A 26,000-nucleotide genomic window follows, 5' to 3' on the forward strand; every position below is an offset into this window, starting at 1 on the left:
ATGGCCCTCTCACCCCGGGGGACCCTGAGTGTGGAGACCCTGGACCGCTCAGACTCTGACCTGCTGGACGAGGAGCCTTGGCAGGCCACCTGTGAAATCCGTGAGTCGTTTTACTTCTCGGGGCCTCGGCCTCCTGTGCTTGCGGTGTCATCCCCGGAGACCACAGGCTGGGGCCTAGGGGACACTGTGAGAGGGGAGAGCGTGGGGTGTGGGAGGGACCGGAAGCTGTGGGTAGACCTGGGCCCCTCCACCCCACCTAAGGCCTCCTTGCCCTCCCCTTTGTGGGGAGAAGCCCACAGGACCCCACACTGTGGCAGGGGCCCTGGGCGGGGAGGGACCTGCCACAGGGACCACACCGGGCCTCCTGGCAAGGTTGGCACTCACCACAGGTCTTTCTGGCCCTGGATGCTGGGGCAGGAGGGGCAGGCGGTACCACAGGAGGTGGGTGGGACCCAAGCTGGGGGGTGGGGTGCATCCCCCGTGCTGGGAGCCAGGGCTCCCAGGCAGAGGCCCACTGGCCACTCTCTCCCTCCGTACCTGCCCTTTCTCCCGGCGGGGTCTCCATGTGGTTGTCCCAGTCCCGGAGCCGGACACAGAGCACAGCATGGACGTCATCCTGGTGGGCTCCAGCGAGCTGTCAGCGCCGGCTTCCCCCAGGCCCTGCAGAGGTAAGGGTACTGGGTCCATCACTTAGGATGCCAACCCCAGGCCTGGGCCATGTCTAGGGTCCCAGGCTTCTGGAATATTCACACGCCTGGGGAGGGGCAGGAGGCCCCCCCTCGCTGCCCCCCAGCTCCTGTGACATCAGATCACCCCCGTGACACTTGGCCATGTTTACATGAGAGCAAAGCAGGAGAGGGGACGGTCTCCTTCTTGTTTTCTTTTCCAGATCTTCTTGCATATGAAGTCAAGGTTAACCAGAGAGACATAGAAGGTGAGCCCTGGCCCCGGTAGAGGGGAAGGTCAACCAGCTCCGGCCAGCCTTGGTCAGCCTCACGCGGCCGCTGACCCCGGAGAAGGCCCTGGCTATCGCGGGGGCCCTGTTCCTCTCCCCGCACCCACCCCAGGTCCCCCGAGGCTTCATTCCAGTATCTCCCAGTACAGTCACAGAGTTAGGCAACCTTCACCGAAGTCTAATCTTAGGGCAATTTTGTCACCCAAAAAGAGACCCAGGACCCCACCCTGGCCACTGCCTCCCCTTTTCAGCATTAGGTGACCATGAATCTCCTTTGTTTTTCTGTGGATATGCCTGTTCTGGACCCCTTGTATTTCCGTAGGCATTTTTTAAAAATTTATTTATTTATTTGAGAGAGAACAAGCATGTGTAGGGGAGGGGGGAGGGGGGAGGGGGGAGGGGGGAGGGAGGAGGGCCAGAAAGAAAGAAAGAGAATCTGAAGGAGACTCCACGCCCAGCACAGAGCCTGAGGTGGGGGGCTCTGTCCCAGGACTCTGAGACCATGCCCGACCCAAGCCAGACACTTACCCAACAGAGCCGCCCAGACGCCCCTCCATACGCATTTTAGGATCAGCTTATCAATTTTTACCAAAAATCAAAAAACAAACAAACAAAACCCTGAACAGAAAAGCCAGCTGGGATCTTGAGGGGGATCTGTAGACCAGCTGGGGTCTTGAGGGGGATCTGTAGACCAGCTGGGGTCTTGAGGGGGATCTGTAGACCAGCTGGGATCTTGAGGGGCATCTGTAGACCAGCTGGGATCTTGAGGGGGATCTGTAGACCAGCTGGGATCTTGAGGGGCATCTGTAGACCAGCTGGGGTCTTGAGGGGCATCTGTAGACCAGCTGGGGTCTTGAGGGGGATCTGTAGACCAGCTGGGATCTTGAGGGGCATCTGTAGACCAGCTGGGGTCTTGAGGGGGATCTGTAGACCAGCTGGGATCTTGAGGGGCATCTGTAGACCAGCTGGGGTCTTGAGGGGGATCTGTAGACCAGCTGGGGTCTTGAGGGGGATCTGTAGACCAGCTGGGGTCTTGAGGGGGATCTGTAGACCAGCTGGGATCTTGAGGGGGGTCTGTAGACCAGCTGGGATCTTGAGGGGCATCTGTAGACCAGCTGGGGTCTTGAGGGGGATCTGTAGACCAGCTGGGGTCTTGAGGGGGATCTGTAGACCAGCTGGGGAGACCTGGCGCTGTAACCAGGCTAAGTCTTCTGATCCGTACGCAGGAGATCCTGTGATACCGTCCCATTTGCGTAGATCTTTCATTTTTTTCTGCGACGTTCTGTGGTTATCCGTGTACGGGTCTTGCCCTTCTTCCGTTACGTTCATTGCTAAGTCTGTTGCTCTGTTTGCTGGTGTCACGACCCGTGGGGCGCGTCGGACGTCCGCGTCAGACATGTGCATCTGCTGTGGGAGCTTCCAGGTGCACACACAGCACCCTCTGTTTGAAGGGGGGATGTGTGCTCCATGCAAGGTAAGCGGGGAGCTGAGGGGTGGCTTGCTGGAGGCCTCGGGGTAGAGGGGGGTGCCATCCTGGCTCTGCCCCTCGCCAAGGACAAGTTTCTGGACTGCCTCTTCCTGTACGACGATGATGGGTACCAGTCGTACTGTTCCATCTGCTGCGCAGGAGAGACGCTGCTCATCTGCGAAAACCCCGACTGCACCCGGTGAGCCCGGGGGCGCCGGCCCGGCGGGGGCGGGGGGCGCTCAGCAGGGTGGCGGGGGGACTTGAGGGGCAGTATGGGCAAAGGAGCCCCTGCCCACCATCCAGGGCTCACCCAGCATCTGGGCTCCTTGGCCTGCAGCGTGGGGGGATTTCCCCCCAAGATGATTTCCATTTCCATCCCAAGTATTTTGTTTGGTATTGAGCCTTGACATGTGGGAGGTGAGGCGTCGGAAGATTTGCGTTCCTGATTTTTCTCTTTATTGTTGTTAGTGCGAAGACATGTGGCTCCCTCAGTCATGAGCGGGGAAGTGACGCAAACCCCGCTCCCCGGGGGCTTGCGGTCAGGGCCAAGGCCAGGCTCCAGCTGAGGTCCTCCCCGCCCCCTCTCTCTGGGCCCCAGACCTGCCCCCCAGCGGGTGTCTGTGCCCTTGGGTTCCCTGGGAGACCCTAACTTCTCGCAGGCTCTGCAGGTGGGGCAGACCGGAGGCTTAGCGGATTCCGTGGAATCTGTCTTTGCCCGCTAATCACCCCCCACCTCGCTGTCTTCTGCAGATGGCTCCCTCGTGCTGCTCTAGGTCCCTAGGAGGGACTGGTCCCCCTTCCCGGGTGACAGCTCACCCTCCTCCCTGCCCCGTGCGTGCGGGGTGAGTCTTTCCCCATGAGCCTGAGGGTGGCTTCCATCGCTCCCCGCTGCCTGGTGGCCTTTGGGAGGCCACTTCCGTGACTGGGACTCTGCTTGACTCCAGATGCTACTGCTTCGAGTGTGTGGACACGCTGGTCGGCCCCGGGACCTCGGGGAAAGTTCAGGCCATGAGCAACTGGGTGTGTTTCCTGTGCCTGCCCTTCCCCCGCAGCGGGCTCCTGCACAGGAGAAGGAAATGGCGGGGCTGGCTGAAGGCCTTCTGTGACCGCGAGTCGGTGAGGGGTGAGGGGCGGCGGGCAGGTGGGGGGGGCAGCAGTGGCGGGGGGTGGGGGCTGGGCTCCCAGGACTGACGAGCCATGCGCAGGGGCCTTAACCCTCAGTTTTCTCTGCTGCCAGTGGCAGAATGCCCCTCTGCTCTGATAGCTGATGCTGAAACTAAGGCTTTTAAGCAAATACGCTTGCCTCATTTTCCTCTCTGAGGGCATGCTCCACTAGACGGTCTAGTTTTTTTGAAAATTACCATGGTTTGGCAGGTGTGCTTCTTCCAAGCCAGGGAGTGAGGCATTTGCAGCAGGTGGGAGTGGGGCTCAGCAGAGGTGCACCCCCAAGTCCAGCAAATGGGAGCAAAGACGTAGGCAGCGGGCACAGACGGGACATGGACAGGGCACCGTGGGGTGCAGACTCGGGGCACAGACAGGATGCAGATGGGGCACAGACTCGGGGCGCAGACAGGATACAGACTCGGGGCACAGACGGGGTGCAGACGGGGCACAGACTTGGGGAAGAGATGGGGTGCAGACGGGGCACAGATAGGGCACAGACTCGGGAGGCAGACGGGGCCCAGACCTGGGGCACAGATGGGGCACAGACGTGGGGCATGAACGAGGGATCTCTTGAGGGTGGAGGCCAGGAGCCGTGAACTAAGCAGGAGCTATGGGTTCATCAAAGTGGGATGAACTATGGCCTTCAAGTCCTAACCCCTGGTACCTGTGAATGTGGCCGATGTTGGAGGTAGGGTCTTGGTAGTTGTGATTCAGCTACGGATCTCCAGGTGGGATCAGCTTGGTTGGGGAGCACCTGCAAGGCAATGACAGGTGTCACAGAGAGGAGAGAGGGATGGAGACACCCAGAAGGAAGCCAGCCGCGTGACCAGGGGAGGGAGGCTGGAGGGACTGTCTACGAGCCAAGGAGCCCAAGGACTGCTGGCCAGCATAGGGACGCTTGGGAGAGGCAGGAGGACCCTCCCTCAGAGTCCCCAGAGGGAGCCAGACCCGCCACATTTGGACTTGGACTTCTGGCCTCCAGAGTAAAAATAAATGAGTGGTTTTAAGTCACAGTTTATATTCAGTGTTATGGCAGCCCCAGGAAGCTAAGACAGAAGAGTGGTCACCCTGGGTGAGCAAGCAGGGACAGCAAGGGAGCCACACCCACATCCGGCAAAACAGGGCGCCCCCTCCACCTCTCAGCCTCCAGCTCCCCCTCAGCCTCCAGCCCCCCCAGCCTCCAGCCCCCTCCAGCCTCCAGCTCCCTCAGCCTCCAGCCCCCCCAGCCTCCAGCCCCCTCAGCCTCCAGCTCCCCCTCAGCCTCCAGCCCCCTCCAGCCTCCAGCTCCCCCCTCAGCCTCCAGCTCCCCCCTCAGCCTCCAGCCCCCCTCAGCCTCCAGCTCCCCCCTCAGCCTCCAGCTCCCCCTCAGCCCCCAGCTCCCCCTCAGCCTCCAGCCCCCTCCAGCCTCCAGCTCCCCCCTCAGCCTCCAGCTCCCCCCTCAGCCTCTAGCTCCCCCTCAGCCTCCAGCCCCCCTCAGCCTCCAGCTCCCCCCTCAGCCTCCAGCTCCCCCTCAGCCTCCAGCTCCCCCTCAGCCTCCAGCCCCCCCAGCCTCCAGCTCCCCCTCAGCCTCCAGCTCCCCCTCAGCCTCCAGCTCCCCCTCAGCCTCCAGCCCCCCCAGCCTCCAGCCCCCCTCAGCCTCCAGCTCCCCCCTCAGCCTCCAGCTCCTCCCAGCATCCAGCTCCTTCTGGAGGTTGAACAGAGTCTTCTCCTCACCCAGCAAGATTCACCCTGTGGATGTGGGAAGAGGAGTCCCCGTGGAGCCGGCTTTCTGGGCGGCTGCTGTGTGGTGGGAAGCAGGCGGGGTGAGAGGGCTGCCCCCCGCCCACCTGGATGTGCCCGAGCCGTGCATCTCACTGGTGTCTCCCTGACGGGGCTGGGGCACCAGTGGGCTGGGAGATGGTATGTGCTGACCCTAGGGTGTCTCCCCACCTCCATGGGCTCCCCTCTCTCCTGGGGCCTGGTGCTGGCCCCGGGCACCCATACCTGGGTTCTCGGCCACGACAGTTCTGGGAACGCCCTGCACCGCCTTGCTGGCCACCTGGGCACAGGGGTGGGCCCGGCCAGGTGCCTGGCACAGGCCGGGAGCCTGGACAGCTTATGCCCCATGGCCGACGTGCCTTTATGGTTTTGGAAGAGGAGGTGCATGCGATCCTAGTAGAACTTTCTGCCCACTCCATCAGTGGGATCCATCCCAGTGTAGACAGATGCCATGCTGGCCAGCTGCAGGAAATTTCCCTTGGGAAGGAAATGAAGTTGATATTCAGAAGTTTTAATGCTGGCGCAGTGCTGAGTGGGGGAGGCAGGGAAGAAGGAGCTCCCCACCCCACCCCAACCCTCCCCAGCTGCAGCAGGGGACCAGGACACCCCCAGGGTCCATCAGAGCCGCACCCATACTGGACCCCCTGCCCTCCTCACACCCACCTCTGAACTTGCCAGCCCCCCACCCATTGGCTCCAGCCACAGGCAGAGCCTTCCCCATGTGGCTCTGGGGCTCCTGCTCAGGCCTGCTCCCGGCCAGGTGGTGGCTTGATGCCCTGTGTGTGGGAGGCCAGGCACCCCCAAGTGCATCCTCTTGGATTCACACGCAGGGGTCCTGGAAGGTTGTGGGTGCGTGTCCTCCACTGGCTCTCTGGTCCTTTGTCCTCAGCTGGGAGCTCTCAGGGCTGCCAGGTGGCTCGGGGACCACGCCGAGAGCCCACACAGGGAAGGAGAGGAGTCGGGGAATCCCACTGCTGTACCTGTTCAGGATCCCCCAAGAAATCCAGAGGAAGTGCTTCCTCTCGGATAGAATTGTCTTCCTCCACGATCAGGAAAAGCCCCTCGCTCTTGCCTTTCCCCTGCTCGAGATGACCCGGTGGGGGTCGGGGCTGCAGACCTCAGCCTGGGGGGCCACGTGGGCAGGGCAGGGCCAGCCTGTCGTGGAGGCGCGTTCAGGGGTGTCTGCCTCGTTGGGGAGATGCCCCTGCGGGACCAGAAAGAATTTTCCTTGTGCCTCATGGGCTCTGCAACCAGGTCACCACGAAAACTGTGTTTTTAATAGGAGAATCCCTTGGAGACGTATAAAACAGTGCCCGTGTGGAAGAGAGAGCCGGTCCGGGTCCTGTCCCTTTTTGGGAACATCCGGAGAGGTGAGCGTAGTGAGAGCACCGGGGGTCCTGCACGGGGGACGGGAGCTGGAGAATGTTCCCTGCGAGCCTTGCGCACCACGGTCCCGGTGGCCTCGCGGGCACCCCAGCTGTGAACCGGGTGCCAGCGAAGGAGTCAGGAGGCATGGCCCCAGGCCACCCTGCCCGGATGGTGCATCCCTTGGTCTAATTTGTAAGGTCCTTTCTGGCCTGTCTTCCCTCCAGCAGGCCAAGGGCTCTGTGAGGCGGTGCCCAGGGCTCCCGCAACCACGCCCACGTGTCCCACAGCCTGGCTGGGTGACCGCAGCCTGGCGGATTTCCTAACCCAGAGCATGACACCACAGCCTTGGAAGGCCTGGTTTCGCAACAAATTCCTTGACTTAAATCAATACTCAGTGGAGTTGACTTGCTTGGTGTGTAACGTCACAAATAGCTTCATCCTCGGCCCCAGTCACCTGGTTAAACGGAGAGCGTTTGCTCATGTTTCCGGGTCAGTCATTGGCCATTTCATTCTGCGGGGGTCAAACGCTGGCCCTTCTGTGCCTCCTCCTGTCTCCCCTTGCAGAGCTCGTGAGTTTGGGCTTCTTGGAGAGTGGTTCCGCCCCGGGAGGATTGAAGCACTTGGACGATGTCACAGATGTTGTGAGGAGGGACGTGAGTAGTGCCGTGTGCCTCTGGGGCCAGGGTGAGCGCAGGTGTGCGGGACAGCCCGTGGGGGCCGGGGGGTGTGGCTTGCAGGGACGGCACCCCACAGGCAGTGGGGGAGAAGGGAGGGCTGTTTTCCTGACCCGCGCGCTGCCCACAGCCCAGAGCAGAGCCGCGGGCCTGACCTCCAGCCGAGGGGTTGAAATGCCGGGGGCCAGTCCCAGCACTGGGGACGGTGCTGCCCAGACTGGGGGCTTAACCCCGCCCGTCGTCTCAAAGAAAACCTTGAACTGAACAGCCAGTCACTGTTTGGGGGCATCCTCCGACCACAGCGACGGCATGTTCCGACTCCCTGGAAGGCTGTTTCCTGCTGTCTGGGACAGTGGCCTTGGAGGAAGTGCCTCCTGATGACGCAGCAGGACACCACTGGGCCTGGAGCCCTTCCCGGCTGGGGGGAGGGGGCTGCGAAGCCTCCTCTGGCGGCCCCAGGGCAGGAGGACCTGGCCCGTGGGGCTCTGCCAGCAGGAGAGAGGATTGGTCCTGCGAGCCACCAACCGTGGGCGGAGGGTTTGGGGCCGGCTGGTCACAAGGAGGGGCCCGTGTGGGGGTTCTGCTCCGCCCTGCCTCAGCGCTCTGCGCCCCCTCAGGCCCGGGAGCCCATGGTCCGAGGGGCTAGCCCTCCTCTCCGGCCGTGCCTGGGGGAGCCCAGCAGGGTCTTGTCCCCCTCGGGGCTCCCCTGCCCTGAAGCCAGCGCTGGTCTCTTCACGGGGCGGGCACACCCCAACCCCACACCCTTAACCTTCGTTACCATGGGCCTCATCCAAGACCCCACATCTGCCGTCACCCCATCCCCTGTAGACAGCCCACCGTGGGGCATTTCTGGAGCCTGCCCCCGCACGATGCTCATCCCAGACCCCAGGGCCAAGCCCTCAGACTGGGTGTGCAACAGGACGGTGACGTGAGGCCTCCCCTACACGGGGGCCTCTCCCTGCCCACTGGCTATGGCTCCCAGACGCCCGCCTTCCCCAGTGAAGCCTGTGGTCGGTCGCAAGGCAGGACACCTGATTTCTGTAGCTAGCCTGTGGCCTCTATTATGGATAGTCACGTGATGCCTACGATCACCAGCAACGTGTGCCATCATTTTTGATAGTAGTACTCGAAATCTGTGTTCTCTCAGTAGCCATGGGGACACCTGTTACAGCAACCCCGGATCAGGGGTGCGTGGCATCACTCAGCGCCCCACGCCACCCCTCCGACCTCACTTCCTTTCACAAGGCCTGTGACACAGGGCCGGACTGCTCGCAGCCCCTCCTAGAGATGGGGAGCGGCCGTCCGCGCCTGCTCCTGGCGGTGGGTTTCCAGGAGATTTAAAGTGAACTCCGGCGGGCTTCTGTTCCAGGCCGGAGGGGAGGGGCCGGCAGCTGGGGGGAACTGGGAGTTCTCGCTTAGACTCGGTCTTTTTCTGTGCTCGGCCTCACCGTGACAGGTTCGGGGGGTCAGCGGCTGACTGTCGGGTTGCTTGTCTGGGACCGTCAGCCCGCACTCGGCGCCTTGCGCCCCTGACCCGCTCTCCTCTGTCCAGACACCCCTCCTGTAAGCCCGGCCAGAGCCCAGCAGCCAGACGCCCCCAGGGGCACGCTCAGCGACACTAGCCTTTGGGGGCACACGGGGACAAGGTGGAGGTGGGCGCAAGGTTTGGGGGCCTACCCGTAGGATGCAGGCTCTTGCTGAGCTGCTCGGGGGACAGTCAAGGGGGCAGGGGCTATTAGGAAACCGGGGGTCCAGTATCTGGGTCTCTCATTAGTTTGTTTTAGTAGAAAGACAGGGGCCGGGATTGTCATTAGTGGGAGTCCCTCAGGCCGCCCGCAGAGGAGCACCTGTGCTTGAAGAGCATCCTTTTGTTGTCTGCTCAGGCACGAGTGGGGGTGGATTTTATCATTTTCCACGGGCCTGCAGTGACCGGCTGGCAGGGAAGGTGGCCGCCCGGCAGTTAGCTGCAGGCTGCCGGCTGTCACGTCGGGGGCACACAAGGATTCCACGTGAATCCTGGGGCGTCACTGCCAACCTTCCCAGGGCCGCTTCTGTAAGGCACAGCGGGGTCGCCTCGGACCCTGAGTGCCCTGCGGAGGGCTGGCCTCCCCTCAGAGGACGGAGGCCGGGCTCCGCGCGTCCCCGAGGCCGGTGGCGACCGAGAACCACCACGGCGGGGCTGACTGGTGGGCCTCACTGCCCCAGCGGGGGGCTCTGCGGGGGCCCAGCCTCATCGTGAGCCTCCCACCTGGACACACGAGGTGCCCGCCGCTGTGGGGACACTTGGCCCCTGAAAGCCTGAGGCAGGACAGTGTGCCGTCTCCCGCAGGTGGAAGGATGGGGCCCATTTGACCTTGTGTACGGCTCCACACCCGCCCTTGGCCACGCTTGCGACCACCCTCCGGGTAAGAGACGGCGGTCTGCCCACATCCCGGGCCCTCTCAGCCCCACACCCTCCTGCATCCTGAGGGGCGGCCGCATTCTGAGGAGCCGTCGTCCTCGGGCCTCACCCGCACGAGTAGCCTGTCCACTCAGCGAGTACGGTTTGGTGGGTTTGACCCGCGGGAAGCCACGCTGCATCCGAGGGTGGGGGGGACCCGTCCCTGCGGAAGCTGCCTGGCGCCCACCCGCTGTGCTCTGTGCCCCTGTCGCAGGTGCTCTGCGTGGACACATGCACAGGAGGACACGCACGTGCGCTTTGCCCGCGGGCTTGTCTCCCCCTGTGTTGTCCCTTACTAACCGCAGGGCGCCTGGGTGAGGCGGGGGACTGCACTCGGGGCCACACGGACCCCGGGGCCCTTGAGCCTCAGCCGCTCTGGCGGGGACAGGCCTGCCCTGGGGAGTAGGTGGGTGCCCGCAGCAGACCAGCCACGCCGGAGTGGCCCTCCCAAGTCACCCCTGGCCCCCCAGCCCCTCAGCCTCCCCCCTCCCACCGTGTCCCCTCACGGGCACCGCCCGCACACACGTACACACCCTCCCCCCCCCCCGCAGCGTGGTACCTGTTCCAGTTCCACCGCGTCCTGCAGTACGCGAGGCCCAGGCCAGGCAGCCAGCAGCCCTTCTTCTGGATGTTCGTAGACAATCTGGTGCTGAGCCAAGATGACCAGACCGTAGCCACTCGCTTCCTGGAGGTACGTGCAATGCCGCAGTCTGGGTGGCGGGCAGGGAGCCCTCCCCAGGGACATGCCAGTGCCTCCAGGGGACAGCACGGCTCACGGCCCCACCCCGCAGCCTCCTCTTCTTGGGGCTCACGAGGGCCCGCTGCAATCCCGAGGCACAGACCCTGTTGGTGGCCTTGGAGGGCGTCCCCTGCCCGCAGCTCCTGCACTTCTGGACACGTGGGGCTCCCGGTTTGTGCACAAAAACATCTCCGGACACGGGCACACGCCACACACGTACACATAATCACACGTGCACTCATGCACACACACGTGTACTCATCCTCTGGGGCGCAGACAGCCTTGGGTTTCCTCCGCCTGCCTGAATCCCTGACCCTGAGAGCAGCGTCCTGGGCTCAGCTGGCCTGGGCCCCTCCCAGCACTGCCCCCCTCAGGACAGCCCCCGCTGGGGCCTGGTGTCCCCCCTTCTCAGGACGTCTCCCCCACGCTCACAGCAGAAAGGCTCCTTGCTGCCCGGCCCTGTCCCCCTTGCCTGGTTACCTCCGGGATGCTTTATGCAAATACAGGCAAATCTGGCGAGGCCCCGCTCTGCTCTGCAGCTGGCTTTCTCCCATGAACAGTCCCCTCGGAAACCCCTCCGCTGCACACACGCCTCCCTCGTTCGCTGCTTCAGCGGCAGTGTTCTGTGCAGTTCAATTCTGTTCAGTTTTACTTTGTATGGACACAAAAAATGTGTTCCGCCTGTTCCCTGTTGATGGGTATTGGGGTTGTTGTAGTCTTGTGGGGACATCTGCGGGATGGATCCCAGGAAGGACGTTGATGTGCAAAGTTCGGTCATCCTTACAGCCGTGTCTCCCTGCCCAGCCTCCAGCCCCCCAGCAGGGCCCGCGGGGTGCACGCTTTCCCGCGCAGTCCTGCTGCGCTGGGGCCTGGGTTCCACCGTGTTTTCGCGACCTTCCGTTTTGCCGTCTGACCGGGTTTGATGTGTACACGACACATTGTTGATTTTTGTGTGTTCGTTTGGCTCCTTGTTGAGTCACCTCGCCGACTACGGTAGTTTCCGGTCGATCGGATTAGACTTTCTGGGTATTTGAGATGGTCCTCTGCAAACAGCTGTCACCTTTTCTTCTAAGTTTGCTCCTGAGACACCCTGCTCTTGTCTCGTGGTGCAGGCGCCTGCCGGACAGTGTTGGATCACAGCGTTGACAGGACAGCCCTGTCTGTGTTTGCCTGTCACAGAAATGTGTCCAGGGCTTCCCTACACAGCTGGCTCTCAGGTCGGGGTTGATGTATTTCACTATGCTAGGGAACTTACCAGAAGTTTCCACTGATTTCCGTGTTAATCTCGTCAAGAGTAGTTGTTGGATTCTGTCAAACGTTCTTTTTTAAGTCTGTGGAGATCGTTAGGTTATTTTCCTCTTTAGATCTATGAAGAAGATATGATATAGGATTCCTAATAAGGAAGCAACCCCAGGATCTGGGGAAAAATCCACTCAGTTGGGTGCATGATTCTTTTCACGTCTTTCTGAATTCTGGTGCACGACGTTTCCTTTGGGACGCGCTCGAGACAACTGCTCTGTTCCGTGCAGGTGTCCACATGGAACCTGCTTTATAAACCTACCTGAAAAATGGAATTCTCCCGTGAAACTGTGTGGATAGGCTGTTGCGGCCATTGTGCTAAAATGGGGAAGCTCTGGGGCGCCTGGGTGGCTCAGTCAGTTGAGTGTCTGCCTTCGGCTCAGATCATGATCCCAGAATCCTGGGATCCAGCCCCGCATCGGGCTCCGTGCTCCGCGGGAAGCCTGCTTCTCCCTCTCCCTCTGCCTGCCTGCCTGCCTACTTGTAATCTATGTGTGTGTGTGTGTGTGTGTGTGTGTGTGTGTGTGTGTGTGTGTGTGAAATAAATAAATAAATAATCTTAAAAATAAAAAATAAAAAAATAAGATGGGGTAGCTAAAGGACCCTACTACAATTTTCCATCTCTTCTGAGATCGGTTTGGTAAGTTATGTTCTCCTAGAATACCATCCGTGAGTTACGGTTTTAAAAGTCATTTTCACGGCAGTAAGCGAAGTGTTCCCATGATTCTCCTGCTTTCTTCCATGTCTGTGGTGATTTCTCCTCGTTAGGAAGTCTAATGCCGCCACATAAATGCAGCCAGGACCAGGTTTGTAACCTGCACTATTTATAAAAAAAAAAAAAAAAAAAAATCTTTGAATAAGTAATTGTGGGTCCAGCCAAAAAGTGCAGATTCCAAATGTGGGTGCCAGTTTCCAGCACACGTAGAGGACAGCAAAAATACTGACTTTTGATCGTTTTGCACATGCGTTTGGCAGGTCACAAGTGGTCCCAAACCCAAAGTAGTCCAGAAAGGGAGCTTTCCACGTTTTCTATAACAGCTCCCATCTTGCTGTGGACCTGCATTCCTGCTGCAGGTGGGGAAAACCTAGACGTGCCAAATGTAGGTACCATGTCTTTCAGCTCTGGCAGGTGACTGGTGTTCTGCACCAAAGATTCACAACCGCTGTGTCTCAGCTTCCAAAAGGAAAGAGAACTTTATTATAGAAACCCAATAGAAACAGAAGATGAAAGGAATCTACACATAGATGAAGGTAATAGGGAGCAATAAATGAGAACAAGGCAAAGTTACATCAGATCAGGTACTTGGAACACCCAACCTTATCAGCTGGGAAGCCCTGTGGAGACACCCAGGGTGGAGTCCCCACTGAGAGGCCTGGGCATCTCGGCCTCCCTGCAGCGGAGACTTCCCGCTGACCATCCCCATAAGGGCCGTATTTATGGGGCCAGTGGCGGGGTCTGAGGTTAAACATTGGCTCACTTACATGCAGTTTGGAGTGAGCTGCATTTCTATGTTCTCATGTTTCTGTATTGTCAAGGAGCCTGGGCTGCGTGTGTCTGCCTCCCCTCGGGGATTCCAAAACTCTGCACTTTTTGGCTGGACCCACTATTACTCCAGCCTGGAGCAGCAGGGGACCTGAGACAAGATTCGTAGCCCTTGGTGTCCAGAACAGAAGGGCCAGTTCTGACCTGGAGGCCGGATCATATATTGTAAATAACCAGGCTCCCAAGGTTGTTTGTGCAGCACGAGTCTCACAAACACCATTCCTCAGCCTGCCTGTGCACGTCCCGGTGGTGGGTTCTGCGGGATAAATCACACAAACATCTGTCCATGTGGAGCATTCAGTTCTTGAGCTGCCACGCATCATCCAACACTATATATACCTGCAAAGCACTTTTTACATATCCATAGTCCAGCAGCACATTTTAAGTAACACAATGAGCATAATTATAAGTCAGGCATCCCTTAAAAACCCTCCCCAGTGGGGTAACCAATCAAACCAGGGGAAGTATTGATTTGACCAAGTTCATGTCTCACGTTATTTATAAATTTATCCATTTTTTAGAATTATCAGTAATGTTAAAACAGCACGTTCGTGGAGATTCATTACATTTTAAGAACAGAAGGTAATCTACAGTAGCTCTATTTTGTAATAATGTTTCTCACGGAGCAGTTAATTCCTGATTCATGGCTGCGAAGTCATTCGCAGTATCCTTAACTATTTTAGAGGTTATGCAAGGTATCTGTGTTATTTCATTCTGTTCACACACTATTCATCCAGGTGTAGCTCAAATGCTGGCTGTGAGAGCAACAGCAGCAGAAGGAGGTAACAGGGTTTAGAAGAACATCACAATCAGCCGGCAAGGCGCGGTTCCCGCGAAGACTTTCTTTTTCTTTCTTTTTTTTTTTTTTTAAAGATTTTATTTATTTATTTGACAGAGAGAAAGACAGCGAGAGCAGGAACACAAGCAGGGCAGAGGGTCAGAGGGAGAAGCAGGCTTCCCGCCGTGTAGGGAGCCCGATGTGGGACTCGATCCCAGGACCCTGGGATCATGACCTGAGCCAAAGGCAGACGCTTAAGGACTGAGCCACCCACGCGCCCTCCCGCGAAGACTTTCAAGAGGATGTGACACAGGCAGAAAGTTTCCCTACAGCACACGCACCTTGATGATGTTTCAGAGTATAGTTATACTGGAGGTTTGCTCATAAACCACGACCCTCCAAAAGGCGATAACAAAGTGTCGACTGGGGCGTATATATGAGAGTTACGGTTACAAGTAGAAGGAATTGTAGAGCAATTCACACGTTTCAGTGAAAGGCATAGGTCCCTAATATGGGAAAGGGAGGAGGCACATCAATGTTAGCAATTGATAATGGAAGATTAGTACTATTGAGGTGTAAGAATTTACTTAAAGAAGTCCCTCTGCCAATGATATTTTGTCTTAATAGGTTTTGGGGACTATTTCCTTTGAGTACACAAAGAACTGAGGTTTAACCCATTAGTTGCCAGGTGCACCCAGAAATTGTTTTCTCTTAAAAGAACAGTACGATTGTTATGCAGTGTTACAAGTATAGATTCTTGTTCAGAACTGACATCAGTGGGGGTCTGCTTTCTCCCTTTTATACATGTATATTCACCATCATCGGACAAGGTGACGGCTTGTAGCCGTATAGTGAAATTAATAGTTATCTTGACGAGTTTGGTCAGTGAGGTTATGAAAACGTCCCACACATTTTTGGGAATAAATCTCATATCTATTGTGATACCAGGTAAAGAACAGTTGGTCCAACAGAGCAGGCTCAGTGGCTGCCCTACTCCAACGAGACAGCCGTGGGCTGAGTCTGCAGGATATGGGTGGGTTGTGTCCACCTGGGAAAGCACAGAACCCACATTTGTGTTTATGATTCGTGGAGGGAAACATACATTAAGGGAACATGATGTAACTTATCATCACCAGAATACATTACTATCACTGTAGCATCGCCTCCTTGAGCAATTACTTCGGCAGGAGTGGGAATACTGTTGGATGGCTTTGTCACCGAAGGCTTTGCCCCCAGCTCCCAAGCATCTCTGGAGCCAAACCCCCATCTCCCCTTACAGGGACAGAGCCAGGCTGCAACGAGAGTAATTGGTGCGACAAGAGTAATTGTCCAGTCCAATCATATTTTTGTACTGAAAGCATGTGCTTTCCAGAATTGAGTGAAGGGACCTTTGCCTCCCCTTGATAATCAGGATCAATGGCTCATCCGAATATTTGTATTCCTCTTATGCCAGTCCTGACCGCTCCACGATCTATCCAGATGTTTTGGGGGGAGGGCAGTGAATTCCTAGGCTGGTAGGCACAGTCACCTGACAACTGTAATTTATTTGTGCTTCTCTCATAGAACGTAAATCTAGTCCAGCAGACTCAGGGATGGCTCTGTAAGGTAATTTAGCACCTGAATTAATATCCCAGCATATTAATATTGATTGGAATGGTTTTGTCACATTGCTTATTTGCAAATAAGGGGGTTTCATCTGACCTAGTGGAGTTTCATTTTGACTCGTAGGTCTGTTGCTTAGGACTTTTATTTTTTTTTATTTTTTTTAAGATTTTATTTATTTATTTGACAGAGAGACACAGCGAGAGAGGGAACACAAGCAGGGGGAGGGGGAGAGGGAGAGGCAGGCTTCCCGCGGAGCAGGGAGCCCGGTGCGGGGCTCGATCCCAGGACCCTGGGACCATGGCCCGAGCCGAAGGCAGACGCTCAACAACTGAGCCACCCAGGCGCCCCTGCTTAGGACTTTTAAAGCCTCAGTTAAGTATAGCTTTCGTTTTGGTAAAGAACCATCCCCTAATTTTTTTAAATTCCTGTTTAAGCAGAGTCCTTCTGTCCGTTCCCCCAACCCAGCCGCCTGCAGGTGATGGGGAATATGATAAATCCACTCCACACTCTATGAGGCGACAAAAGCTTTCACTAACTTACCTGCAGAGTAGAAGGCTTTATCACTCTGGATCTGAGTAATTACATCATAATATAAGAGGATAGTCTCTAAGGTTTTGATTGTATTCTGCTGGGTGGCATATGGGCAAAGAGAGAAACCACGAAGTACCCCGAACAAGTGTCCACTGCCACACAAATGTATTGACAACCTGTACCAGCCCCACATAATCTCCTTGCCAAATCTGAGCGGGGCGTCTTCCCCACTGAATCTGTCTTTTGTACTGTTGTGGAATTTTCTGCTTCTGCCAAATCTGACAAATTGGGCTTTTTTAAAAAATATTATTTATTTATTTATTTTTTTGACAGAGAGAGAGAGAGAGAGAGAGAGAGAGAGAGAGCATAAGCAGGGGGAGCAGCAGAGGGAGAGGGAGAAGCAGACTCCCCGCCGAGCAGGGAGCCCGATGCGGGACTCGATCCCAGGACCCCGGGATCATGACCTGAGCCGAAGGCAGACGCTTAACCAGCTGAGCCACCCAGGTGCCCCTAAATTGGGCATTTTAATATGGTTTCTTTTATGGCTTCCTGAGTGATGGGTATCCCACGGTCCTGGACCCACCTGGGAGTAAGTAGCCTGCTCTCCCAAATGTCCGTTTTTCTCATGCACTCATTGCGCTGGTTTGGTGTCAGGCCCAGGCTCAGTTACATTTGCCGTGATTTGGGCGGGCGAGTCACCCACTTCACTGAGGGTCCACTCTGTGGATGTAGACACACTGTTAGCATCCACGTGGAAAACAGTGATTTTAGTATTGTGGGCCCACTGCCAAATGTCTTCCCATGGGGAGTGTTCCCCAATCTCTTTACCGGTAGCAGTCCTTTGGTGTTTTTTCCATCATGTCATCCATCCTGCTAGACCATTGGCCACTGACCAGGAGTCAGTATGTAGGTGACATTGTCCCTCTTGCTCTTGGTTTAAGACTGTGTAAACAGCGGAAAGCTCTGCATGTTGGCTACTCACCCCATCTCCCTGTGTTTGTAACGTCTTTTTAAGATGGGGGTTGTAAGCTACAGCTTTCCAGAGGCTAGCATTATTAATAAATTCTGCCTTTCGTCAGTAAACCAGGCATGCTGTGGTTCTTTGGTTAGTTGATCATTTGGCTTCCTCCCCGTCATAGAGGAATGGGCTAATGGGACATCAGGAGGACATATTGACTCATTGGGATTAGTAGCCAGGTCATTAACTTCTTCATGCAGGTGATATTCCTTTTATGCCAGGCTTAGCCCAGTCTTGTCTATACCACTTCTGTTTTATTATGCCAGCTTCCTGCGCGTGTCTGATTTTATGAGCAGTAGGATTTCCTGGAATCCGTACATACTAGGAATCTGAGGCCTTATTAATACATGATGATTTACAGTTATAAGTTCAGTATCAGCCAGTGCCCCGGAGCCTGCCAATCATTGATTTTTCAAATGAGGTCTGAGGGGTACTGCCCGAAGGGAGCTTCCTAGCCCCAAATCCTGAAGGCACCCGCTTAGCCGTCTTGTTTCTGCCATAAGCTCCAGGTAGCATTTTCCCCTTCCCCTGAGACCAGCAGCTCAACAGGCCCAGGTCTAACGGGCCATAAATCCAAAGCAGCTTGAACAGCCGGTTTCACTCGCTGAGAAGCCTGTTGCCCAGCAGCACACCAATTAAACTGATGCTTCTTTCGAGTAACTTTCTAGACAGGGTTTAATAGCGGCCCCAGATGTGGGATATGGTTTCTCCAGAACCCAAACAATCTTTTTTTTTTTTTTAAAGATTTTATTTATTTATTTGAGAGAGAGAGAATGAGAGAGAGAGAGCACGAGAGGGAAGAGGGTCAGAGGGAGAAGCAGACTCCCCGCCGAGCAGGGAGCCCGATGTGGGACTCGATCCCAGGACTCCAGGATCATGACCTGAGCCGAAGGCAGTCGCTTAACCAACTGAGCCACCCAGGCGCCCCAGAACCCAAACAATCTTACAAATTTCTGAGCTTACTGTTCATTTTGTGGTGATTTAGAGTTTAAATATTTTTATTTGCTTTGGGTTAATTCTTTTTCTTTTATCCCAGAAAATTCCCAGAAATTTAACTGACTCAATCCTTGTATTTTGGAAGAATTAATGTCCCATCCCTTTCGTTTCATTTAGTAGCAACTCTAAGGCCTCTGCACCTGTGACTCGTGGTCTCCCCGGATTAAACTATGGTCTGTGTAGTGAGGGATTAGAACCCTGATGGGCAACTTAGTTGGGGCCAGATGTGCTACTAGGGCAGTGGCGGATCGTGGGGCTCTGTACATACCCTCAAGGCAGCCGGGTAAATATAAACCGACGGCCTTGCCACGTGAAGCAAATTGAGTCCAAGACTCGGGAGGAGCAGGGATGGTAAAAAAAGGCACTTGCCAAATCAGTCACTGCGTACCGGGGGCCGGCACGGGCTTGGATCTGCTCAGTGAAGGTAATTATGTCCAGCAGGACAGCGGGTAATGGAGGGGTAACTTTAATTCCTTATAATATGTTATTAGCCACTCGCCATCACTTTTTTTCACTGACCGAATGGGATTATTCCACTCAATAGTAGCAGCTACCAGTACACCTGTCGGGATGGAACCCTAAATAGTGTGCTACCACTACCGTCCTGCCCACTGGGAATATGGGGTGGTTGTATCCGCGCCACTGGGGATGCCGCGGAGTGGGCGGGGGCTCTGCTAGCTTGCCTCCGATGACCGGTGTCAGTGTACGTTGGAATGCGCATGTTCCAAACTGATACATGCCGTCGAATAAGGCCAGTGTGAGACCCTTGAGACTATGGATGCCAATTAGGTATTCGGGAACGGACGCTAGCGTTGCGTCATGATCTCTCTTCGGTAACTGCCCTGTTTTTAAAGGAAGTGTTGCCTGCATTCCCGGTGTTACCCCCACCCCACCCCACCCCCGGTCCAGTAATGCCAACTAATCATCCTTGGGACTTGTTGGGGTTTCCTTATATCAAATGGGCCTCTGGCCCGGTGTCCACAAGGGCCTGAGCAGTAGTGGTTGATCCATTTTTCCAATATGGAGTCATGGGCACATGGGGTCGTTCATCCTTTCGGGTGAATTCGACATCCTTGCTTGCTCTGGGGCTTGGCCTCTCCGAGGAGGTCAGAGCTGGGTGCTGGCAGCGCCCAGACCATATAGGCACACTGGCCATGACAGGAGGGCCTCTCCTGACCCTACTGGGCGTAGGGCGTTGGGCAGCTCGAGATAGAATCTCACTGACTTCCTGCTGAGAAAGATCCTCAATAGCGTCTTTCCTCTCCCCTGCCTGGTGGTCCCCCGCTGCTCGGGGGGCTCCGTCTGGGAGACCGAGGCTGAACGGGGCGAGCTTGCCCCTCGTCGGCGCTCTGGTCAGTCCCGGTCTCATCATCGTCCTCGACGTCGCCCAGCAGAAGCCAGAGCCGGGCGCACTTTCTTAGTAACCCCCTTTCCTCTCCTCTCTTTGTATTTGTCTTCGGCCATCCGTATGGCCGCTTTTTCCGCCACATGCTGGTAAGTGTGGATTTGGTCAGAAAGAACATCAGTCTGACATTGCGGCAGCACCTTTCGAGATTGCAAATCGGCTACTCCTTTTCCGATTTGAGTCTTTCCTTCTGACACTTATCACAGTGCTCCGCATCCCGCCTGAACGCTGTCATCCGCGGCGAGCAAGCAACGACACCCCACCTGTCCCAGCTACGGTCCGCAAGCACCTAGAAGATGCGGCCGCTCAGCTGACTGTGTTTACTTGCCTGTTGCTCACACAGATTGGCCCGCTTAGACCATTCCTTTGCAGTGAGCAAAACTGTAGGTCTTCCCACCCGAGAATATCAACGTCGGGGTGGGGGTTCCCTCCTCGAAACAGAAAAGGCGTGTCCTGAACCCTGCCAACTACGTCAGTTATGTTCTGCACAAGGTACACAACCGCTGAGTGTCAGCTTCCAAAAGGAAAGAGAACTTTATTATAGAAACCCAATAGAAACAGAAGATGAAAGGAATCTACACATAGATGAAGGTAATAGGGAGCAATAAATGAGAACAAGGCAAAGTTACGGCAGATCAGGTACTTGGAACACCCAACCTTATCAGCTGGGGAAGCCCCGTGGGACACCCAGGGTGGAGTCTCCACTGAGAGGCCTGGGCATCTCGGCCTCCCTGCAGCTGAGACTTCCCGCTGACCATCCCCATAAGGGCCGTATTTATGGGGCCAGTGACGGGGTCTGAGGTTAAACATTGGCTCACCTACGTGCAGTTTGGAGTGAGCTGCATTTCTGTGTTCTCATGTTTCTGTATTGTCAAGGAGCCTGGGCTGCGTGTGTCTGCCTCCCCTCGGGGATTCCATCCTGGGGTCCAGCCCAGCCCGGAGCAGCAGGGGACCTGAGACAAGATTCGTAGCCCTTGGTGTCCAGAACAGAAGGGCCAGTTCTGACCTGGAGGCCGGATCATATATTGTAAATAACCAGGCTCCCAAGGTTGTTCGCGCAGCGCGAGTCTCACAAACACCATTCCTCAGCCTGCCTGTGCACGTGCCGGTGGTGGGTTCTGCGGGATAAATCACACAAACATCTGTCCATGTGGCACAAGCGGCCATCGGGTGTCTCTCCCAGCCAGGTGTCTGGATACAGGAAGAGGTGGGTGTGTCCACAGCACTTGGGCTCAGGAGCAGTCCACATGGGACCCCTCCGGCCCCCCGAGTCCACGCGGGTGGAGTCGGCCTGTCTCCTGTTGTGTGTCAGGGACCAGGTGGCTTCTTGCCTCAGTTTCGATGCCCCCTCCCTTCCATGGCTCCCCCTCCCATCGGTGGAAGGTCCGTTCCCCTCCCACCCCCTCCCCATCCTTTCGGGGCCTTCTAGGGAGACTGGGACTCCAGGATCCAGGCACCAGGCAGCCTCCTTGGCTCCCAAGGCCCCGGCCCTTCAGAAGACTCTCTGTCTGCCAGCAAAGCCTCTTATCTTCCTGAAGCAGAACAGTCTTGGCTCAAAGACCAAGGACATCTTTATCCTTCAGGGGACTCCACCTCTGAGTTGGAGCGGGTGGAGAATTCCTGCCCCTGTGACCTGTGGGAATGAAAAAAGGGAAAATCTACTGGTTAAAAGTTTTACGATAAGATCTCAGCCTCTTTTCCTCATAAGGTCATAAAGGAAAACAGATGTGACACATAAGCAAGGTCGCCCGAGACACAGTCTGGGAAGGCCCGGCGTGGTGCCCGTGGTGGCTGAGGCCTGTGGGCACTGTGGGGGGCAGAGGTCGTCACCCTGATCCCAGCCGACGTTTCCATCCCTCAGGCCGACCCCGTGACCATCCAGGACGTCTGCGGCCGGGCCGTCCAGAACGCCGTGCATGTGTGGAGCAACATCCCAGCTGTGAGAAGGTTCCCTGTGCGTTCCAGGGCCCGTGGGAGCTGGGGGTGGGGGTGGGGGGCGCTGGTCCAGCGTCAGGCTCGCCACAGAAACGCAAGTTTGAGAACACATTGTTGTGCCCAGGTCAGGGGCTTTGTCTGGTAGGCCTTTGGTCTGCCCCCAAAATTCTGGGCATGCTCAAGGTCAGAAGGCCGGCTCCCACTTTGAGGACCTCTCCCCAGCTTCTTGCACTAAGGCTGTCTGAGGTGCTTCCCTCCGGACCTTGTGGTGCTTCCTGAGTCCTGAGAAGGAAGTCCACACTCCCAGACACATGTCACCTGGCCACCTGCGCCCTGGAGTCCCAGCCCCGGCCTCTTGGAGCTCTGCCCTGCCCTACACACCCCACACTTGCACACACTCACACCCACCTGCTCACACTCATCCACACACCTACACCTGCTCACACATTCACGCCCATCTGCTCACGGACCCACACCTGGTCACACATATTCACATACCTGCTCGCGCGTTCACACCCACCTGCTCACGTTCATCCACACACCCACACCTGCGCACACATTCACGCCCCTCTGCTCACGCATATTCACACACCTCACATTCATCCACACGCCTGCTCGCAGACCACCTGCTCACACTCATTCACACACCCACACCTCACACACTCACACCCACCTGTCCACACATGTTCGCATGCCTGCTCACACTCACGCTCATCTACACACCCACACATGTTCATAATTCAAACCCATCTGCTCACATACCCACACCTGCTCACACATATTCACACACCTGCTCACACACTCACACCCATCTGCTCACACTCACCTACACACCCACACCTGCTCACACATATTCACATACCTACTCACACACGCCCACTTGCTCACACTCACCCACACGCCTGCTCACACACCCATCTGCTCACTCATTCACACACCCACACCTGTTCACACATTCACACACCCACACCTGTTCACACATTCACACCTATCTGCTCACACACACCCCTGCTCACACTCATCCACACACTTGCGCATACACGGACATCCACCTGCTCACATTCTTTCACACATCACATCTCACAGCTGCTCATGCTCACACCTACCTGCTCAAGCTCACACACAACTCACAGTCTTTTGCTCATATTCATTTACACACCTGCTCATACATTCCTATTCAGCTCATGCTTGTTCACACCCTCACACCCACCTGCTAACACTCGTTCACACACCTGCTCATGCTCACACACAGGTTCACATCCACACACCTCACATACCCACCTGCTCACACTCATTCACACCCACACCTGCTCACATATATTCACATGCCTGCTCACACTCACACCTACCTGCTCACGTTCATTCACAAATCACACCTCACACACAGCTGCTCATGCTCACACAACTCATTGTCCTCTGCTCACACTCATCCATACACCTGCTCATACGCTCACGCCCACCTGCTCGCACTCATTCACACACAGGTTCACACACACTCACGCTAACACAAGCTCACCACAGTGCATTTCTAGGCTGTCCTGAACAACAGTCCCTCAAACACACCATGCCTTGGGCCTTCACACGTACCCCTTCTCTGCTGCCTGAACATTCTTGGGACTGTCCTTTCTCATGAACATTCTGTCTGCCTCCCGGCCCCCAGCACACCCCCAGCCCCTGCTCCCCCCGGCCCCACTCCTCTGGACAGCTTTCTGCTCCCAGGACACCTGCCCTCACTCTTCTGTCCTTACCTGCACACTGTGCCCCGGAGCCCCTGAGGACACAGCCATCTCCCTGCCCCACACCCTGGGCCCTGTGGCACCTGCCCTTGTGTTGAGCCAACACTGACAGGATCTAAGCGAAGTCGTGTCTTCTCCTCCTGACAGCGAGTTTCTGGAAAATTCTGCCCACCCACCTCCCAATTCCAGCATGCCCCTAGCTTGTAGTGTGGCACGTGCTCATGGCAGAGCCCACCAAGCCTTGGCGCTTACCAGGCCCACACCCTGGCTCTGTGTTTGGGTGGAGCCCAAGTGAAGCAGCGCTCCACGTGTGGTTTCCGGAAGCCTTGAGCTGACTCAGGCCGCCTCTTCTGCTCACTGCCCTTCCCCCACCTCACCCCCTTGGGGGCGGCAGGTGCCCAGGGAAGCAGGGAGGCAGCTGGTTCCCAGAGATAAAGCTGGAAGCAGCGTCTTCAAATGGGCGCTTTCCTTCAGGCTGGGAGCCTCCCAGTCGCTGCCTTACTGTTGGCAGCTACCTCAGGACAGACAGCCTCAGGCAGTAGGGCAGGCCTGGGGAGGTATTTGGGGGGGGGGGCTGGGATGGGCACTGCGTGTTTCTGCCTCCTCATTTGCGGCCTTAATCCCCAAATTAAACCCCAAAGTGTTCCCCGACTCCGGCGGGGTGCCTGGGAGCCTGAGATGGGGCCGGGGGTGGGTGGCGGCGGCTGCCGTGTCCAGAAGCCGTGGGTCCCACCGCTTGCATCAGCTTGCGAGCCAGGCAGCCTGTGTTCTGCCCCCGCCAGCCCCATACTCAGGTCCTCCAGCACAGGCAGCCTCGGGACCCTCAGGGGGCCGGGCTTGGTGCCATTCGGGTCTTGGGAACAGGAATTCCTTGGGAATGATGCGCAGGGCAGTTAACCAGCCCTGCCCACCGAGTCCTGCCCTTTCTTCCATGTGGGTTTCCTCCGCAATGGCTTCTTCACACGGAACGTGGACCTGCTGAGTGGGGCCAGTGTCCCGGCTCCTCCCTGGGGGAAGCAGGAGGTGCGGGGGCCATCTGGTCCCCTACCGGCCAGGACTGCTTATCATCTACCACCGGCCGGAAGACTCACAAGATGGGCGAGGTCTTCGAAGGATGTTTCTCTTAGAGACCTCTGGATTACCTAGTGAGACGCACCGCAGGCTTCCCGGTGTGCCCCCCAACCCCCACGGGGCCCGTGCGGAGCCCGGGTTGGTAACGAGCCTCCTTCTGTCCTTTGGCAGCAGGCACTCTGCCCCGGCTTCCCGCGAGGAATTGACCCTGCTGGCTCAGGACAGGCAGAGAACAAAGCTCCCCGCCCAGGGGCCCGCCAAGCTGGTGAAGAATTGTTTTCTCCCCCTGAGAGAATATTTCAAGTATTTTTCAACAGGACTCACTTCCTCTTTATAAATGATTTATTTTACTATGAAGAAGAAAAGACTTTTCTTAGAACCAGGCAACTTTCCTTACATTGTTTCTTTTTTCCTTTCCAAATTATTATTTTATTTGCTTGACTTCGGATTTCCCAAGGTTGCCACAGACATGCGTTCCCTTTGGGTGTGGTGCTGCAGGGCCCTGGCCCTATGGTGCCCTTCTGGGGAGGGGGGTGGGTGAAGTTCCCAGCCCCTGACCGGGGACACCACCCTGATGTTATGAAGCATATTTGCTGCTGAAAATGTTTCCTGTGCCGGTTGAGAAGTTAAAAATATATTTATTGTGGTCGTTATGGGTCACATTCTCGTGTTTCTGTGTGTAAGGACAGCCTTTATTGTATCCTGTGGGACGTGGGACTGTGCATGAGGAAGATGAGCAGGACACATTGTCCGGAGCGGGTGTGGCCCTCGCTCCCTGTGTGCTGGGCCGTGCTGGCCATGGCTGTGCTGGCTCGTGACCGCCATTGGCCGTGATAATGAAAACCACTCAGCCTGATGATAGCTGCGCGAAATTGTAGAATATCACACTTGGGAAGCAAAGGGAGCACGGACTGAGCAGGCCGCGCGGAGGCCAGATCCGCTCGCGAGGCACGAGCCCGCGGGTGCCCCTTACACCAGAGGGACTTGCTTGCAGAAGGCAGGATCCCTGCTCACGCCGAGCCCATCGCAGAGCTGGCTTCAGGTCACTCATAATGAATCCTAAAGGGATCTTTCCTGATGAGCCAGAGAATCCCCCCAGGGGTGTAGCTTAGACAGTTAACAGACACAGGTTGTCCGGGGGGGTCCCAGCAGGGGCAAGGAGCCCCCCCGCCACGCCCCAGCCTGTGCTGGCGCTGGTAGTAGAATATGGTGAAATCAGATGGGTAATTGTCCAGGATGACCTGGGGAGGTCCTTAATGTGATCACAAAGGTCCTTATCAGGGGAGGCAGAGGGAGACCTGACTTCATACAGGGAAGGTCATGACCCTGGAGAACGCGAAGCAGCGACAAACCAAGAAAGCCTGGGGCCACCGGGCGCAGAAGACCTCGGAAGGATCTTCACCCAGAGCTCCTGAAGGAGCTGATTCCAGACATCCAGCCTCCAGATCTTAGAGAGAGTACATTTTTGTTGCTTTAAGATGCCAAGCTTGTGGTGATTTAGGGCTCCCCCAGGAAAC

At 56.6% G+C, this 26,000-nt stretch overlaps 1 protein-coding gene across 1 annotated transcript; it reads left to right on the forward strand.

Annotated features, from left to right (window-relative positions):
* Positions 1-24,904, forward strand: DNMT3L (DNA methyltransferase 3 like). The gene is made up of 12 exons (XM_028126494.2): positions 1-100; positions 495-668; positions 890-934; positions 2,350-2,429; positions 2,510-2,622; positions 3,368-3,539; positions 6,628-6,715; positions 7,278-7,366; positions 9,717-9,792; positions 10,379-10,518; positions 21,603-21,688; positions 24,655-24,904. Exons 1-12 carry the CDS (start codon positions 1-3, stop codon positions 24,818-24,820), a joined length of 1,329 nt encoding a protein of 442 aa, XP_027982295.2. The 3' UTR covers positions 24,821-24,904.
* Positions 24,905-26,000: the final 1,096 nt, after the last annotated feature.

Source organism: Eumetopias jubatus, unplaced genomic scaffold (genome assembly GCF_037043125.1).
Source record: "Eumetopias jubatus isolate StellerSeaLion01/CBP00866 unplaced genomic scaffold, mEumJub1_p1.0 scaffold_1, whole genome shotgun sequence".
NCBI classification, from domain to species: Eukaryota; Metazoa; Chordata; class Mammalia; order Carnivora; family Otariidae; genus Eumetopias; species Eumetopias jubatus.

Coding starts and splice junctions, on each gene's coding strand:
- DNMT3L (XM_028126494.2), top strand. CDS start 1: ATGGCCCTCTCACCCCGGGGGACCCTGAGTGTGGAGACCCTGGACCGC. Junction 9,793..10,378: donor CGCTTGCGACCACCCTCCGG/GTAAGAGACGGC, acceptor CCCCCCCCGCAG/CGTGGTACCTGTTCCAGTTC. Junction 21,689..24,654: donor AACATCCCAGCTGTGAGAAG/GTTCCCTGTGCG, acceptor GTCCTTTGGCAG/CAGGCACTCTGCCCCGGCTT.